We start from the raw sequence: 19,822 nt of genomic DNA, 5'->3' as shown, positions 1-19,822 counted from the left end.
GTTAAATTAGTTAGAGAAGATTGAACATTCACTGTTAGTGTCAGCGACGGTGGCTGTAGTGAAGCGCAGGACTCAGGAAATAACTCAAAGAACAGTCTTTAATCTAATAATCCACACAATACACAGGAGAATCATGAGGAGAAACACAACCACGTAACGTAGACGATACCGGACGATGAACTGAACAGAACTCAGGCTTTAAATAACAGGGACTGTTAAAGATTTGGTGTGAAGAGAGTATTAAGTGCCTTCAGGGTTGTTTTGAATGTTCTTTGTGACCTACAAAAACGTATAAAATATATCCTAATAACAAACCATGTGTATCAAAGAAATTTAAACAACTATTAATTCAGAAGAAAAAAGCTTTCAAAGAGAAATCAAAAAGTCAAACTAAAGTAGATAAGGCCTTAATCAAAGAATTGATGCTAAAATGTCACAAGGAAATTCTAAACAGGTCTGGGAGGGAATCAGGACGATGATTGATATCCCACATAAGAGTATAGAGAAGAAAATTAGCTCAGATCGCTCTGTCACTGAATCATCTGAAGAGGTTTCTCGCTCAGTAAAACAAACAGACCGTATATCAAGAGAACAAATAGCGCTGTTGTTGAGTTGATTCACTAGTTTGATCTACGCTGCACAGCCAAGTGTCAATCATTTAACAGCGGTAGAGAGTAGCCAGTACGGTTTTACCTGTGGTTACCAAGAATCAGTCTTCACTGTCAGAATAATAAATTCTTACCAATAACTATGAGCTTGTATAATTAATATTTTTTTTAGAATTCAAATAGTTGTACAAATCTGTAAATTATTAAGTTTTTACTTATGGTCTTATATAGTGTTGCTTTCGTCAACGAAAATTATGACTAAATATCGTCGTCAACGAGGAGACGCGACGTAAATGCTGGTCATGTGACGATGACTATAATTAAATGTATAATGCAATATTGTTGACGAATAAAAACGAGACTAAATGTGGTTTACAAAATAAAAACTATACTAAAATGTCTCTTAATTTTCGTTGACCAAAACGAGACGAGACGAAATGTTATAACGTTATTTCGTCTCATTTAGTTGCGTTATTATTATTATTTTGCAGTATTTCTGTTTCTCACTTCAGACCATAGACTGTAAAAAATATGGACGTAGTGTCCGTGACGTCACCCATAGAGTTCTGAACAGCAGTTTTGACGCAAAAATGAGGCCGCGGCCATCTTAGCTGCACGTGACCGCACGTCACTCACGGATAACTGAAAATGGGCAAAGAGGCGGGACGTAGTTGGAGCCCATGCGACTTGTTGCTGAAACCACGCCCGCCTAGCATATCTATCTTAGATACTATCTAAAATATTAATAAAGATAACAATATCATTAGAAAGTACTAAAGGTTTACTGTCAATCTACGGTGATTTTTAAGATAACGTTATAGATGCTCTAACACCAGTAGGCTAATTAATTTGTGTGGGGTGTGCAAATAACACAAAAAAATCAACTGGGACTTCATACCTTTAATGAAATAGAGATCGCGAGATGAATCCAATCCGTTGCACTTGGGTAAAATGTCCATTTCAAAACATAAAACATCGTTTATAATGTAAAACTCTATACGTACATATATAGGTACCAGATATCTGTATAACTCTCAAATGTTCTCTCAAACTAATGAGCACGTGTCCAAAGTATAATTTTTCAAAATAGTGCAGCAGTTTTAGTTATAATATACAAGCAGTGCTGTCGGAGTTGTATATCCTCCTGGTATTGTCATTGTAGTAAATCTCAGGAACAAAACCTTTAGCCAATGCCACGATGATCCAACAACGTGTGTTCCGCATGCGAGCACATGTAACGTTACACAGACTGACATCTGTCTCGAGTATGCAGCAAGCCATATATTGTATAAAATAATCCAGAAAAAAGGCACAAACACGGCTGATATGCCAAATTCAGCGGCTAGAATTAGCTGAGGTAACATGACGGCTCACAGACAGCAGCGCCGATCCACCTGTCACTCAAGTGACCACGCCCTTAATTATGCAGAACTTTAAGGCTTAATATAATTTAAACGGATGAGTTATAAAAAAATTCACCCCCCTCAGAGTTGTCATGAAGGACAAAATTAGCAGTATAGACCAAAACACAATGTGAACCAGAGTGTAAACATGTTTTTTTCTGCTGTAAACTTGGCTGTTTAAACATTATGGTCAATGAGATTCTGCTCCCTTTTGCAGCCTGTCCCTAGCGGCCAGTCGATGAATCGCAGTTTAAGTTACTTCCGTATTGGCTTCACGAGAAACTGGGGGAGGTTGCCGCTTGCTTCAGACTCGCATCAGGTCGCACTGCGCAGACGCAGGCGACGTCACTTTCTCAAGCCCCACTCGCAGCATTATTTAGAAGATGCAGCTGCAGTGAGGTTAGCATAAATGACAACAAACAAAGTTAAGTCTGACACAGAGAAAGGGAAATATGTATATTTCACGTGCTCATAACTTCATAAAAAACGCACAGATCATAGAACATGCACATCATTATTTAAAGCAGATTCTTACGATTCTTACGAAATGAATCCAAAATCAACATAATATATTGCGTTGTTCACAAGATATTACACAGGAAATGATTTAACATACTTGGCTAAAAACATGTCTCTTTCCAGGATGCAGTGTGTATCCAATGCATGTACCCATCCATGTTCGTTTTCCAACGTGGAATAACACAAAATAGGTATTATCTTAAAGCTTAGAAACTCGACTTTTTAATGCATCTAACTCCTAAGGAGTCCTGAGAAGTGCCTTTTAAACCTGAGTTTACCGCCCGTGGGCACCATCGAGCTGCGAAAAAACGAATAACACTTTATTTAACTATACTTTATGCAACAAAATTTGAACCAGATGCAGCTCACATATAGGAGAGCATCACCAAAAAATAATTGTTCTCTGATCTTATTGCCTTCCTGAGTTATTCCATGTCAAACAAAAAAAATAAAATAAAAATTATAAAAATGTTTGTCTTTTATCAGCAGTTTTTCAGCATGAAAATGTCCAAATGTAATGTAATTTCTATTTTCTAAAAAATTAAAAAGTGTTCTATCAAATGATACCTACCTTTTGACTCTCCTTGCTACAGTTTTGGAGTTATGAGTCTTTACTTTTGTGTTTGTCGCTCAGAAAAAAACCCTCTAAAAAAGCCTTCAGGTCTTAAAGGGTTAAGAGACATCGCAAGGCATTATAAGATATTATCTATAAGATAACAATAATATAATAAGATAACCTTGTTTGAAATGGGTTTGGCTAAAAGAAAATTTTGGTTTTGTCTATACTACTAGGTACTAATACTATATTGACTGGGTTAAATAGAATTGCATTACTAAAAAGAGACTAAAATACAATTTTCATTGACTAAAATTAGACTAAAATGTCATCAGTTTTCGTCGACTAAAACTAGACTAAAATAGTCATGGATAATTCTGACTAAAATAGGACTAAAATGCTCAGACTTTTAGTCGACTGAAACTTGACTAGACTAAAAAGAGTATGAACGTGACTAAAACTAATAAAAACTAAAATTACCGCTTGACACAAAGACTAGACTAAAACTAAAATTAAAACAGGCCGCCTCTGTATACTGTTGGGTTTCAAGTTTCTAAGTAAATATAATACTTTTAAGGTATATTTTAGCTCATTGTATTGAAAGTGTTATGCGTCACCACAACCCTCAACTTTTCGGTTTGAAAATCCGACCCTCAAATTAAGCTAATTGAATAGTCCTGCAGTAAACTAATAATGAGCAGTGGGTTCTGGGAAATTCTTCTGGGATTAACAGAGTCTACAGAGACAATAATGGACGAGGCTGCCATCTGCTGGTACACAATGGCATCTGCAGCTGACAGGTAAAACATAGCCCTTCCTCAAGGGGCAGCTTCCAGATGCTCCAACACAGAAGAATCGGTGGGAAGCAGAGCAGAGGTGGAGCCGGCAACAGGAAGGTGGGCCAGGACCATGGAGCAGCAACAGATGCAGGAGGAGAAGCAGGACCAAGAGCCAGAGACCAGCAAGCCGGATGTGAGGAGATCATAGACTAGAACAGTTTCAGACTTAGGCTCAGGATCAGACTCAGGATCAGATCTGCAAACTAGGTCTGGGTCAGGAACAGACTTAGAAACAGGAAAATGCTCTGAATTGTGTGCAGCAGTCTTATTCAAAGCCATTTTGACAAATGTTCACCAAACACACCATAGCGCCACTGCTATTACTGAAAGCACCAAGGAAGGCCAGATGAATTCGGGAACCAGAAATACGTCAGCAGAAATACTAGATGATAGCGGCTTAGGAAATCCGGCTTCTCTGACCATTCTCAGCAGGGCTTGACATTAACACCCACCAACCTGCTAAATGTGGGTGGATTTCAGCTGTGGCGGGTAAGACAGACAGGCACGTGCACACATAGACATAAAAGGGGGCTTGAGTTGCAACTTCTTCATCCGGTGCTTCTCCATCCAGATCAGATTCTGAGTCAAACTGAAACGCTTGAAGGACTGCGTGTCTACGAGCCATCACGATACATCCACTGTAAACATTAGCACTTGGTACCATGGCCGCAAGCTGGTTAAGGCCACACCCACCCTCCACCTTGCCCCGCCTCTCTCCTCCTCATTAGCATTTAAAGCTACAGACCCAGAAACGGCACGTCCTGAGGAAAGCTCATTGTGGGACTGGCTCAACATGGCTGAAATTCTGTACCAAGGCTGAATTTCAGGAAAGAGACTTCAGATACAGTACTTAGGCCTATATAAAAGCATCCAAAAAGTAGCATGTCATGGGACCTTTAAAGGAATCAGACAAACAGATTTAGAGAATCTGTCAACAATCACCAGAATACAGGTACAGTTATTGGAAGCAGGGAGGTCGGTGATGAAGTCTACTCCTAGGTGTGACCAGGGTATGTTGGGAACGGGCAGAGGATGGAGTTTATAGGAGGGAAGATGACGAGGGCTCTTTGAGATGGTGCATTCCTTACATCCCTGCACGTACCTTCTGACGTCAGCTGCCATGTTTGGCCACCAGAAGCACTCTTTCAGCAGCAAGAGAGTTTAATTGACCCCAGGGTGGCCAGTGCCCAGTGACGTGTGGGATGAGTGGAGTGCGCTGTGTCCCGGTGATGTATTGGAAACCTGGCGGGCAACCCGGCGGAGTGTTGGTGGAAGCATTGGAGGAGGGTATGGTTTCTTCGGACCAGGTGATGGGACTTACAATGAGTTTTTCAGGTAGGATGGGCTCATGTTCTTTGGTGTTTTCTTCAGGACTGTAGAGACGAGATAAGGCGTCCCCCTTGACATTCTTTGGACCAGGATGATAGGAGATGGTGAAACTGAAATGAGGAACAGTGCCCAACGCGCCTGTCGTGGGTTAAGTCTCTTTGCGTCTCTGAGATACTCCAGATTCTTGTGGTCAGTTAACACCAGGAATGGGTGTTGTGCACCCTCCAACCAATGCCTCCACTCTTCCAGGACCAACTTGATGGCGAGAAGTTCCCTGTTGCCGTTGTCATAATTTACCTTCGCCGGGTTGAGTTTGCGGGAGAAGAAGGCATATGGATGGAGTCTACTTGGATTCCCCTGCTGCTGAGATAATACCGCTCCCACTCCAGTGGTTGAGGCGTCGACCTCCAAGACGAAAGGTTTGTCTGGGTCAGGGTGAACAAGGATGGGAGCGGTAATGAAGGCTTCTTTCAGGGTTATGAAAGCGTGGGTGGCAGCTGGTGTCCAGGACAGAGACTTGGGCCTGTTGCATAGTAGGATGGTTAATGGACTGGAGATGATGCTGTAGTCTTGTATGAACTGGCGATAGAAATTGGCAAATCCTAGGAAACGTTGGAGTTCTTTGATGGTAGAAGGTGTTGGCCAGTTCCTGATGGCATCCACTTTCACCTCGTCCATCCGGATGCCACTGCTGTCGATGTTATATCCAAGGAACTGCACTGTGGGTTGGTGAAAGGAACATTTCTCTGCTTTGAGGAACAGGTGGAACTCTCTCAGGCGTTGCAGGACCTCCGCAACGTGGTGGCAATGTTCGGCCATGCTCCGGGAGTAAATCAGGATGTCATCGATATATACCAGCACGAACTTGTGAAGGAACTCCTGGAAGCAGATCGATGGCACAGTCCCATGGCCAGTGTGGAGGCAGCTTGAAGGCTCTCTTCGGGCAGAAGACGTCACTGAAGGGGGCATAACAATGAGGGATGTCAACGGAACGTTTCTCCACAGGACTTTCAATGGAGGTGGCACAGACAGACAGATGTTTGGAACATGGAGATGATGGTAGTAGTACTGCAGAGAAACAGTTAGGAAAGCAGTTATTGCCACTTCAGGACCTCGCCGGGTTCTCCAGGAAATGACGGTTGTGCTGCTCCAACCATGGGCGCCCTAATATCACGTCAGCGGTGGATTCCTCCAGAACCAGCAGATGTAGATGTTCACTGTGTAATACTCCAACTTGAATCTGTATTGGTCCAACACTGTGATGCACCCGTGTTCGGCTGAGAGGCTTTCCCGTTATTGAGTGGATCTGGTAGGTGGACGGCGTTGCTGTAGTCTTAAGCTTGAGTTGGCAGCAGAGGGCACCAGAGATGAAATTGCCTGCTGACCCAGAGTTGAGGAGTGCATTGACTGGAATGGAAACATCAGCAGCAGTAAGGTTTACAATAGTGGTGAGTGGCTTCATTTTATTTATAGGAGGAAGAATGGCACTCACCATGGGACAAGGAGGACGAATGGGGCCTACGGGGATAACATGCCCAGGAGATCGCAATATAAGCACAACTTTTGGGTCAGCCGCCTCTGCCGCTCTGTAAGCGTCAGCCGAGTGTTGTCCAGTTGCATGGGTTTATGAGCTGGTTCTGGAGGGCTGACGGATTCTGGTCGGCGGAGGGATGTCGTAAACTGTGGCTGGCCCTGGTGTTCTTCGAGACACGACGGCATACGAGTGGCGTAGTGTATGGAGAGTTGGAATCCTCATATGCAGCGAGATGCAACCGCACGCGTGGATCCAATCCCTGACGATAGGTGGTTAGTAATGACTGTTCGTTCCACCCACTGGCAGCTGCAGGAGTCCTGAACTGAAGAGCATATTCATCCACAGTCATAGAACCTTGTTTTAAATGATACAGTTGCTCACCAATTGACCCTTCACCGGGAGATTGATTGACAAGCGATCTAACCAATCAGAACACCGAATCCGTCATTTTGTCCGACAAAGCAGCCAGGAGTTAACCTCGGTGGAGTTAAACTTGAAAAATTGTGTATATTGACATCTTTCTGCGTTTGAAACAACATTGATTCTCATGTTCATTCATGTTTACATGATGCTATAAATGAACTAGTAGGAAGAGATGATCGGTTCACGAACCTCTTGAGCTGAGGCGCTACAGCGATCTGTTATGACACATTAAAGAGCCACAAAATGGTTTTTATTGTTCGAATTTCTTAAAAAACTACACAGTTTGAAAGCTGGGACTTTGTTTAATATCATAGGTAACCTGGTTTGTCTTGTCTGTCGATGTGTTGTCCGTGTCTTCTTTGCTCCACGATGTATTTTTCACTGTGTGTGGCATGACAGTGCCATGGCTTGTCGGACAAAGCAACAGTAACTAAGGGGGACGGGTCTTTGCGAAGGGTCAATTGAAGAATCCCATGCAGGTTTTATGAAAACCTCCTTGAAATGGGTGATGAAACTGGTGAGTGACTGGGTGATAGCATTCTTTTGTGACCAAAGCGTTTCAGCCCATCGAAGCGCCTTGCTGTTTAACTGTGACATGATGAATGCTACCTTTAAATGGTCATCGGGGTACAGGTGCGGTTGCATCTCCAGGACCAGCGAACATTGCAGAATGAATCCGTTGCAATCCTCCGTCGAACCAGAGAAGGGCTAAACCGGAGCCATGGGACTGGTGTATGCAGGTGGTGAAGGAGTGACGGCGGTGTTTGCTGAGGTGATCGCTGGTGGACTGGAGGTGAATGTTCGGCGCAGAGCGTCTCAAAGTGCTACAATAGAGGGAGAAAAAATAAAGCAATTTAGGAATTAAGTTAAAAATCAACTGCCAACTAAAACTAACACACAAAATTTAAACACTAAAAGAGTTTTAAACATTAAATTTTTTTTAAAAGATACGTTTTTCGGCCCTTTTTAAAACCATTAGTCGTTTGTGGAGCCCTCAAGTGTTCAGGGAGGGCATTCCAGAGCCGAGGGGCAGTTCACTGTGATTAGTTCTCTTTCAAATAAAATTGTCCTGATAATTTACTCACCTCCATGTCATCCAAGATGTACATGTCTTTCCTTCTTCAGTGGAAAAGAAATGAAGGTTTTTGAGGAAAACATTCCAGGATTTTTCTCCATATAGTGGACTTCACTGGGGTTCAACGGGTTGAAGGTCCAAATGATGATGAGTTTGAGCTTTTGCCTTCAGGTCCAAGATTGAGGATGCCAGAGTTTCTCAAAATCAGGGGGAAAATCCTTTATTCCACAGGCTGTGAAGTGTTTAAATGAAAGAGAGTGAAAGAGTTTTCAGAGAGAAAACTAAACCTAAACAGAACAAACACGTTACAGTTCGTCTCATATAGAAATAACTGAACTGTGATTTTACTGTCAGATCAAGTTTGAATTCAGCTCTAAACTCAGTTATTATGGATTGATTCAATAAAATAATATAAATATGAAGCTCAGATACTCAACAGCATTAGTTTTAGTGTGACATTAAACATTAAAAGTGTCTTTTTTAGTTATTGATCCATATATAAATCTATTTCTCTTTTCATTCATCATCTTTTGTCTTTGTGCTGCTGCAGAATATTATTCACGTCACATTTAAATGATTCAAAGTATTTCAGTGAAGCTTCATCAAACCAACATCAAGTGATTTTAAAGCTTTAATCTGTGAAAAACTCTGTTCTTCAGGAGGGTTTGGTCATGATGTAGTAGATTATGTACGGTGGAGAGTGTTTGAGGGAGATTCAGTCACTCTTGACTCTGATCTTACTGAAATGAAGGATAATGATGTGATTCGGTGGAGGTTTGGAGATGATGGAAACACTTTAATAGCTGAAAAAAATAAACGGGTCGACAGATTCACTGTATATGATGATGTTCTTGATGGGAGATTCAGAGACAGACTGAAGCTGGACAATCAAACTGGATCTCTGACCATCACAAACATCACAATGAAACACACTGGACGTTATGAACTAAAGATCAACAATAAGAAAGCTCTTATCTTTCTCGTTGTCACTGGTGAGTTAAATATCAGTTTCACTTGTTTTATATTTTGATCATCACAAAGATTCAATTATTAATCCAAACTCAATTTTGCTTCTGTTGTTTAATGATGATATTCATTTAATAAATTTCAAACTATTTACTTTTGTAAATGAGTGTCTTAATCTGTGTTGAACCTGTTTCTGTTTGTTCTCCATGTGTGTGTTTGATTCAGTGTCAGTGAAGGAGGGAGATTCAGTCACTATAAACTCTGATCTTACTGAAATAAAGGATGTTGTTCTGATTCGGTGGAGGTTTGGAAATGCTTTAATAGCTGAAATCGATAAACGGGTCGACAGAATCACTGTACGTGATGATGTTCTTGGTGGGAGATTCAAAGACAGACTGAAGCTGGACAATCAAACTGAATCTCTGACCATCACAAACACCACAATGAAACATGCTGGAGAATATCAGTTAGAGATCAACTATAAGACTGTTGCTTTCTATCTTGCTGTCATTGGTGAGTTCAAAAATGTTTTCACCTGTTTTTAATGACAAAATTGAAATTAATTCATACGTCATTTTATTTCTTTTTGCTCTTTTATGATATTGTTTATTTCAAATTTAAATTTTAAATATTTAATTTACAAACCCGATTCCAAAAAAGTTGGGACACTGTACAAATTGTGAATAAAAAAGGAATTAAATAATTTACAAATCTCAGAAACTTTTATTTTATTCACAATAGAATATAGATAACATATCAAATGTTGAAAGTGAGACATTTTGAAATGTCATGCCAAATATTGGCTCATTTTGGATTTCATGAGAGCTACACATTCCAAAAAAGTTGGGACAGGTAGCAATAAGAGGCCGGAAAAGTTAAATCTACATATAAGGAACAGCTGGAGGACCAATTTGCAACTTATTAGGTCAATTGGCAACATGATTGGGTATAAAAAGAGCCTCTCAGAGTGGCAGTGTCTCTCAGAAGTCAAGATGGGCAGAGGATAACCAATTCTCCAATGCTGCGGCGAAAAATAGTGGAGCAATATCAGAAAGGAGTTTCTCAGAGAAAAATTGCAAAGAGTTTGAAGTTATCATCATCTACAGTGCATAATATCATCCAAAGATTCAGAGAATCTGGAACAATCTCTGTGCGTAAGGGTCAAGGCCGGAAAACCATACTGGATGCCCGTGATCTTCGGGCCCTTAGACGGCACTGCATCACATACAGGAATGCTACTGTAATGGAAATCACAACATGGGCTCAGGAATACTTCCAGAAAACATTGTCGGTGAACACAATCCACCGTGCCATTCGCCGTTGCCGGCTAAAACTCTATAGGTCAAAAAAGAAGCCATATCTAAACATGATCCAGAAGGACAGGCGTTTTCTCTGGGCCAAGGCTCATTTAAAATGGACTGTGGCAAAGTGGAAAACTGTTCTGTGGTCAGACGAATCAAAATTTGAAGTTCTTTTTGGAAAACTGGGACGCCATGTCATCCGGACTAAAGAGGACAAGGACAACCCAAGTTGTTATCAGCGCTCAGTTCAGAAGCCTGCATCTCTGATGGTATGGGGTTGCATGAGTGCGTGTGGCATGGGCAGCTTACACATCTGGAAAGGCACCATCAATGCTGAAAGGTATATCCAAGTTCTAGAACAACATATGCTCCCATCCAGACGTCGTCTCTTTCAGGGAAGACCTTGCATTTTCCAACATGACAATGCCAGACCACATACTGCATCAATTACAACATCACGGCTGTGTAGAAGAAGGATCCGGGTACTGAAATGGCCAGCCTGCAGTCCAGATCTTTCACCCATAGAAAACATTTGGCGCATCATAAAGAGGAAGATGCGACAAAGAAGACCTAAGACAGTTGAGCAACTAGAAGCCTGTATTAGACAAGAATGGGACAACATTCCTATTCCTAAACTTGAGCAACTTGTCTCCTCAGTCCCCAGACGTTTGCAGACTGTTATAGAAAGAAGAGGGGATGCCACACAGTGGTAAACATGGCCTTGTCCCAACTTTTTTGAGATGTGTTGATGCCATGAAATTTAAAATCTACTTATTTTTCCCTTAAAATGATACATTTTTTCAATTTAAACATTTGATATGTCATCTATGTTGTATTCTGAATAAAATATTGAAATTTGAAACTTCTGCATCATAGCATTCTGTTTTTATTCACAATTTGTACAGTGTCCCAACTTTATTGGAATCGAGTTTGTACTAAATTATAATCTGTTTATCTGTGATAAACCCTGTTTCAGTGTCAGTGACGGAGGGAGATTCAGTCACTCTCGACTCTGGTCTTAATAAAATAAAGGATGATTATCCGATTCATTGGAGGTTTGGACATAAAAACATTTTAATAGCTGAAATCAATAAACGGGCAGACAGAATCACTGTATATGATGATCGTGTTGGTGGGAGATTCAGAGACAGACTGAAGCTGGACAATCAAACTGGATCTCTGACCATCACAAACACCACAGTGAAACACACTGGAGAATATGACCTAGATACCCACACTTTCAATTGGCCTTCTTATATTCATCTCATTGTCTATGGTGAGTTAAATATCAGTTTCACATGTTTTATTTATTACAGATAGATCTAAAGAAGTATCTTATCATGACTAATGAGTTCAAATGACTAATTCTCTCACTTTCACATGAACAGCAGGTTTATATTTAACTTTCTATTCAATAGTTTTAAATGCTCTACTTTTGATCATCTTGGTTCCTCTGGATGTTTCTTGAATCTCTTCATTCATCCTCATTTCTCTTTATTCTCTCATGTTTTCAGCTCGTCTGCCTGTTCCTGTCATCAGCAGAAACTCTTCTCAATGTTCTTCATCATCATCATCATGTTCAGTGGTGAATGTGAGTCATGTGACTCTCTCCTGGTACAAAGGAAACAGTTCATTGTCCAGCATCAGTGCGTCTGATCTCAGCATCAGTCTCTCTCTACCTCTGGAGGTGGAATATCAGGATAAAAACACCTACAGCTGTGTGCTGAACAATCCCATCAGCCACCAGACTCAACATCTGAACATCACTCAACTCTGTCACACATGTTCAGGTACGGCAGCGCTGATGATATTAGCGTTTATTGACTGAGCTGATCTCACTTTGATGTTTTTGTTCCTCAGTCCACTGTTGTGGTCCTACTGAAGCTGTGATCCGATTGGTCCTCTCTGCTCTGGTGGGCGTGGCTACTGTCATTCTTGTGGTTTATGACATCAGATCCAGAAGAGCTGAAGGAGATCAAGCACATATTCACACATCAGGTACATGATTGATGATGACTGATTCAGCATATATTAATATTGGTGAGATTGATTCATTTATGGCTTTACATGTTCATCTTTTTCAGGAAGTGCTTAAATCTGAAGCAGAACGCTGAACTTTAAAGGTTCTTCAAGTGTGTTTTTGTCATAATAAATACTGATGATTATTTGAGCTTCTCTTTCAGGGTCAGATTTGTAAAACTCTTATTTGTAAGGCTTTATTGTTTATATTTCTCTCAGAGACACAGATCTCACTTTACTACTACTGCTGTATATTTGTCATGTGTATTTTACACTGTTGTTGATGATCAAATTAAAATAGGATCTTTTTAATGTGTCTGACAAATTAAGTTCTGAAGTGAATAAATGTACATTTTTAGAAGAAAACATTTTCAGAAAAACCTGTTCCCTTACATGTTCATTAGCTGAGACCTTTGTCTACAAATATATCAGTTTATAATAATGTGTTATTCAATAATAAAAACTAACATCTCAAACATGTTTGGTCTCTTCTCTCAAGAATCAGTGAGATTAAGTTCAGACTTCTATTCTTGCCATAACTCTGATATCATTTCATGATCACTACATTGCAATTCTAAGATACATTTATTGATATTATTAAATTATAAAGGAACTCCAGGTGAAATTCACTATTGTATGGAAGTTTATTAATGCCAAATGTTTCTGAAATAAAAAGCCTGTTGAATTGCACTAGCTAACTGAACAAATGTGCATTAACCCTAAAATTCAACATGGTCGTATACATAAGCTGTGTATATTTCAATTCAAAACATTTCACACACATTTTCATTATTAAAAATTCAAAGATTCATATTCACCTTTGAGATTTCTCTGCCAAAATATTCATTCTGTTTAAAAATACAACCAAACATTTTCAGTCCATTTTATTACACTTCATAAATTCACTTCCAGAAATTCAGTGGTTCAAATTCGACAGCAAATCACATTTATTTTCGCTGTATGTACCGTTGGCTCGTCACGTGACCCTCATCGCCCTCATGTGACCGAACAACAGCAGTCGTCTAAACCTATGGCGTTATTTTACTGTCTAATGTCGAGAGCACATTATTGTGACGCGAGAGCATATCAATGTAATGCGCGAGCGCAAATCTGTCCGCTCGCGCGCGGATTTCCTTTGCTCTCGCGCAAATCTGTCCGCTCGCGCGCGGATTTCCTATGCTCTCGCGCAAAACTGGACGCGCGCTCTCAAATATACAGGGCTCTCTCATGAACTGCCTCTCCTCTAGCTCAGATATTGCGTGTGCACACTCAAACTGTTTCCTGCGTGCTCAAACGTGACCTGCGCGCTGAAACTGCACACGTGCGCTCACGAATCTCTCCGTGCTCTTGCAGAAATTAATTTGCTTTTGGATTAAACGCTGTCAAAAGTTATCAACCAATCAGAAGAGACGACTGATCCATGTAAATGATACGTGGAATCTTATTGGCTGAGAGTGAACTGCGCCTGGAATTCTTTCGACAAAAATGGATATTTCATAATATTTATCAAATGTAACCTAGTAACTGCATCACATTACAGGTCAAACCCCAATTTATCTAAACAAACAAACAAAAAATGTTTCTTAAAGTTATTGTGGTCATACGTTTTGTGTTGAAATTTATATAAAAAATAGGTAACATTTTACAATAAGGTTTTTATTTGTTAACATTAGTTAAATGTATTATCTAACATAAACTAACAATGTGCAATACATTACTGTAATTATTAATCTTTGTTAAGGTTAAAAATACAGCTGTTTGTTGGTTGTTTACTTCACAGTGCATTTACTAATGTTAACAAATACAACTTTTGATTTTAATAATGTATTAGTAAATGTTGAAATTAACATGAACAAATATTAATAAATGCTGTAGAAGTGCAGTTCATTATTAGTTAATGTTAACTAATGCAGTTAAATAATGTTAATGAAACCTTATTGTAAAGTATTACCAACAAATATCTTCTGATTTAAGACCGAACAAGATCAGGTCAGATCATCATTCCCTTAATACTTAAAATGTGGAGATCACATATACCACCATAGTCAATTTCTTTTGAGGTCGGGTATAAAACATGACATACAAAAATACTTAAGCTCGTATGTATGCATGATTAATCAAAATAAAACGATCTTATTCCTAAATGACAATGATTCGGTTATGTCTATTAAACCTTTGAAATTACGAACATATTGGAATATTTAAACCTGGTTTTGCATTGCCGCTGAAAGCAGTGGTCATAAACTATATGTTTTAAACAGCTTCACAAAGCGTTTTCAACAACACACTATTGCTACTTCTGTGTTGCAAACATTAAATAATAATGCAAGTATTGCAATAACAATTTATAGTCCGAATATACACTGATTTTAGCAATAAATGACCTTTGAAACTAATGTTATTACACTGTTCTGCCAGTAGGTGGTGACCAGTGACTGTTAAAATGTATTTGATGATCAGAATTATTAATTCAAGAAATTCATTTAAAAACACTGGACGAATCATATCTTCATTAATTTCAAACGATATTGTAATGAATTCATTTAAATTAATACATATTTTTAAATAGGCTTTATAACATTTTACACATTTCTAAATAGACTGATTTATAACATTATTAGTTGTTTAATCTTTTGTTTTTAATTAATGTTTAATTTAATGTTTTGGTCCATGATATTGGCTAATATGATGGTTTTTGATAAATCGTTCAGTGGGGTTTGACCTGTAATGTGATAGCTTATTAATATAGAAAACATCCAAGCGCCCCATTCCAAGCCATTTCTAAGATATGTCCTGCATTTTGATTAATATTATTAAATATTATTAAATTGTAAAGAAATGAAATATCCATTTTTGTAGAAAGAATTCCAGGCGCAATTCAATCTCAGCCAATAAGATTCCACGTATCATTTTCATGGATCAGTCGTCTCTTCTGATTGGTTGATAACTTTTGACAGCGTTTAATCCAAAAGCAAATTAATTTCTGGAAGAGCACGGAAAGATTCGTGAGCGCACATGTGCAGTTTGAGCACGCAGGAAACAGTTTGAGTGTGCACACGCATCTGAGCGAGAGGAGAGGCAGTTCATAAGAGAGCACTGTATATTTAAGAGCACGCGTCCAGTTTTGCGCGAGAGCATAGGAAATCCGCGCGCGAGCGGACAGATTTGCGCGAGAGCAGAGGAAATCCGCGCGCGAGCGGACAGATTTGCGCAAGAGCAAAGGATATCCGCGCGCGAGCGGACAGATTTGCGCTCGCGCATTACATTGATATGCTCTCGCGTCACAATAATGTGCTCTCGACATTAGACAGTAAAATAACGCCATATAAACCTGCTTTATTTTAGTTGGAACAGCTAGAAGACAAACACAAATTGTGGCTGTATTTTTACTTTAATGTTTGTGGATGTATGAGTTGTACTGTACAGTAAAAGACATGAATCTTTCACCTTTAATCGTTTTAAAAGCTGGAAATTAGACCAAGATGAAGCTCAAATCTTAGCGTTTACTCCATACTTCCTCTTGTGTTGAGTTGATCTTCACTTTATTTATCATTCGATCATCAGAATAAGAGTCCGAATGAGGAGACGTTTCAGTGTTTGATAGACGTGTTTTCAGATCAAGTCAGTAAAAACACAGAACATTGTGAACTATAAGCATGTATTTATTTAATATACAGCGAGATCTCCAGATAAAACGAGTCTCAAGCGTCTCTGAAACGACATACACACGTGTCTGTTTATGGAGTGATGAACAGATCACATGATCTTTGTCCTGTCGAGAGTGTCTAGGTGTGCGAGAGCTGGTCTGTACATCTTCGGTTTGAACACGAGACGTTTACGCCGATGCCGCTTTCTTCTCCTTGTACGTGGCCATCATCTTCTTGATCTCAGCGATGGCTTTGCCTGGATTCAAACCCTGCGGGACGAGAAACTCTGATCAGAAACAAACCTCCGCCGGTCAGACGTCTCCTGAGCTCAGTGCGGTTTACCTTCGGGCAGGTTCTGGTGCAGTTCATGATGGTGTGACAGCGGTACAGAGAGAACGGGTCCTGGAGTTTGGAGAGCCTCTCCTCGGTGAAGTCATCGCGCGAGTCGATCATCCAGCGGTACGCCTGCGACACAAACACAAAACCACACGGTTGCCAAGGTAGGTCAGTTTTAACCCTTTAAGACCTGAAGGCTTTTTTTAGAGGGTTTTTTTCTGAGCGACACACAAAAGTAAAGACTCATAACTGCAAAACTGTAGCAAAGAGAGTCAAAAGGTAGGTATCATTTGATAGAACACTTTTTAGATTTTAAGAAAATATGAATTACATTTTCATGCTGAGAAAAGACAAAAAATATATAAACATTTTTAAAATAATTTTTCTTTTTTTATTATTTGACATGGAATAACTCAGGAACGCAATAAGATCGGATAAAATTTATTTTTTGGTGATGCTCTCCTACATGTGAGCTGCATCTGGTTCAAATTTTGTGGTGATAGCATAAAGTATAAATTGTTATTCATTTTTTCCGCAGCCAGGTGGCGCCAACGGGCGGTAAACTCCGGTTTAGAGGCACTTCTCAGCACTCGTTAGGAGTATTTCAAAATGGTTAGCTGCATTAAAAAAGATTTAAAATAATACCTATTTTGTGTTATTCCACGTTGGAAAACGAACATGGATGGGTCCGGGAACATTGGATACACACTGCATCTTTCACAAGTGTGTTAAATCATTCCGTGAGTAATATCTTGTGATCAACGCAGTATATTATGTTGATTCTGGGTTCATTCTAATCGTGAGAATCTGCTTTAAATATTCTCCTGTATGATCTGTGCATTTTTCCTGAAGTTATGAGCACGTGAAATATACATATTTGTATTCAGTTAGCGGCTGTGCTGTTTTTGGTGTAAACGCATATTACTCAGACTCATTAGAGGGTGAAAGCAGCACAACAGGAGCATGTTGGAGGCTTGATCTGAGCATGTAAAGTCTCTTGTTTTGTATGCAAAAAGAATTTTTGTGCTACCTATATGGATTCAGTTTTTATTGGCTCTTAAAGAGAGACACGCAAGTGGGAGCGCCGGCGCTCCATCCGGTCTTAAAGAAGAACAGCGAAAGCGACGAAGGCGATCTCTCACCTGCATGAGGACGGCCGGGCCCAGATACTTGTCTCCGTTCCACCAGTAGCTGGGACAGCTGGTGCTGCAGCAGGCGCACAGGATACACTCGTACAGGCCGTCCTGACAGAGACGGACACGTGAGAACACGGACACACTCCTGCACACGTGTGTGTGTGTGTCGATGCGTTCACCCTACCAGCTTCTCCCGGTCCTCCACGCTCTGCAGGTACTGCTCCTGCCCCTGTTTGGACTCGTCCTTCTTCTTCAGGTACGGCTCGATGGATTTATACTGAGCGTAGAAGTTGCTCATGTCCTGCAGGACACACACAGCGTCTCACACACACACAGACGGACACACGGACAGAAACACACGGAGCGGTTCGGATACTCACGGGCACCAGGTCTTTCACCACATACATGTGCGGCAGCGGGTAGATCTTCGTCACTTTGCTGGTGTTGCTGTCGATTTTGTTCAGACACGCCAGCGTGTTTCCACCGTTGATGTTCATGGCGCACGATCCACAGATTCCTGCAGACCAGATCAGAACCGGATCAGAACCGAAACACACCAGAACGAGTTCAAACGCGACGGGTTATCTCCTCACCCTCTCTGCAGGAGCGTCTGAAGGTCAGCGTGCCGTCCATCTCGTTCTTGATCTTGATGAGAGCGTCCAGAACCATCGGCCCGCAGCTGAGGGACACAACACACGCTCAGTCGACAGACACACGGACTCTGGAGTCACGCGCGGACGGCTCGACTTACGTGTTCAGGTCCACCTCGTACGTCTGCATGCGAGGTTTGTCTCCGACGGTGTCTGGATCCCAGCGGTAGATCTGGAACTTCTTGATTCTGGGCTGAGCCGCCGGCGCCGCCGCTGTCTGCGCGAACCGCACCGCCTGGAGAACAGAAAACACTTTAGAGGATTAGTTCAGTTTCAAATTAAAGTTTCCTGATAATTTACTCACCCCCATGTCATCCAAGATGTTCATGTCTTTCTTTCTTCGGTTGAAAAGAAATTGAGGAAAACACTCCAGGATTTTTCTCCATATAGTGGACTTCAATTGACTCCAAACGGTTGAAGGTCCAAATGTCAGTTTCAGTTTTAGAAAATGTCCGATGGTTTCTCTAGATAAGACTCTTATTCCTCGTCTGGGATCATGTAGAGCTCTTTGAAGCTGCACTGAAACTGACATTTGGACTTTCAACCCGTTGAACCCCAGTGAAGTCCACTATATGGAGAAAAATCCTGGAATGATTTCCTTCATTTCTTTTCCACTGAAGAAAGAAAGACATGAACATCTTGGATGACATGGAGGAGAGTAAATTATCAGGAAATGTGAATTCTGAAGTGAACTAATCCTTTAAGTTGATGCTGGTCTGACCTCTAGTGTCCACAGACGGAATTACACTCTGATTACATCACTGACATTGTTACCAAACACAGTAAACATGAAACACTCCTAATTAAAACATCGATCACTAATGAACTGAATGAGTTTTATTTAATTAAACGCCTGAGAGAGTTTAATCAGTAACTGTGAGGAAGCGTTAATTAATAAATTAAGCGTTATTAACATCGACAGCACTCACACACAGCAGCATAAATGGATAAAATATGAAATATGTAACATCATAAGTGCTCACACCTTATCATTTCATATTCACACGACAACATTAATCACAATAAAGGTTCCCTCATCTTTATAAAACAATGTTAATCTCTACAGAACTCCCGTGTTTGTAACTCTACAGACTCTGATCTGATCTCAAACTCTATCGATCATCAGATATGCTCGATCAGATCCAGCGCTGATGAGCGTGAGGTGATGTTGCTCACCGTGATCGCGGGTCGGTGAACGGCAGCGCAGCAGCGGCTCAAGGAGAAACACACAGCAGCCATGATCGCGACAATCTGACCCTGCGCTCCTCCAGCAGCCCACAATGCACTGGGGCCGCGCCTCAATAAGCGCGCGCAGCTGCCTATCGAGACAGCACTGCGTCTGTAATGAGCACACATGATGTGTACTAGGCAGGCGAGATCACTAAGTTTTGAAACACAGCCCGCGAGTGATATAACGATGATTGTAGATCGCTTTATATGAATTCCTGCTTGTTTTACTCAGTGTAAATGTAAAAATTATT

The 19,822-nt window shown here is 40.6% G+C and overlaps 1 protein-coding gene and 1 long non-coding RNA gene across 3 annotated transcripts; one reads left to right on the top strand and one right to left on the bottom strand.

Annotated features, from left to right (window-relative positions):
* The first annotated feature begins 12,218 nt into the window (after window positions 1–12,218).
* LOC125263153 lies at window positions 12,219–13,048 on the top strand. Of its 2 annotated transcripts, XR_007183704.1 has the most exons (3): window positions 12,325–12,343; window positions 12,414–12,551; window positions 12,638–13,048. It is a non-coding gene; the product is annotated as an uncharacterized LOC125263153 (long non-coding RNA). The 2 variants fall into 2 exon arrangements; XR_007183703.1 differs by having other exon boundaries at window positions 12,219–12,551.
* Window positions 13,049–16,213: 3,165 nt separating this feature from the next.
* sdhb (succinate dehydrogenase complex, subunit B, iron sulfur (Ip)) lies at window positions 16,214–19,672 on the bottom strand. The gene is made up of 8 exons (XM_048182064.1): window positions 19,518–19,672; window positions 18,443–18,576; window positions 18,285–18,370; window positions 18,072–18,208; window positions 17,876–17,992; window positions 17,698–17,799; window positions 16,562–16,684; window positions 16,214–16,488 (listed from the first exon to the last, which is right to left on the bottom strand). Exons 1-8 carry the CDS (start codon window positions 19,578–19,580, stop codon window positions 16,408–16,410), a joined length of 843 nt encoding a protein of 280 aa, XP_048038021.1. The 5' UTR covers window positions 19,581–19,672; the 3' UTR covers window positions 16,214–16,407.
* Between the last annotated feature and the right edge of the window lie 150 nt (window positions 19,673–19,822).

Source organism: Megalobrama amblycephala, linkage group LG2, assembly GCF_018812025.1.
Source record: "Megalobrama amblycephala isolate DHTTF-2021 linkage group LG2, ASM1881202v1, whole genome shotgun sequence".
NCBI classification, from domain to species: domain Eukaryota; kingdom Metazoa; phylum Chordata; class Actinopteri; order Cypriniformes; family Xenocyprididae; genus Megalobrama; species Megalobrama amblycephala.
This window is presented reverse-complemented; position numbering and strand designations above follow the sequence as displayed.

Coding starts and splice junctions, on each gene's coding strand:
- sdhb (XM_048182064.1), bottom strand. CDS start 19,580: ATGGCTGCTGTGTGTTTCTCCTTGAGCCGCTGCTGCGCTGCCGTTCAC. Junction 18,209..18,284: donor CAGACGCTCCTGCAGAGAGG/GTGAGGAGATAA, acceptor TCTGGTCTGCAG/GAATCTGTGGATCGTGCGCC. Junction 17,800..17,875: donor TGGAGGACCGGGAGAAGCTG/GTAGGGTGAACG, acceptor CGTCTCTGTCAG/GACGGCCTGTACGAGTGTAT.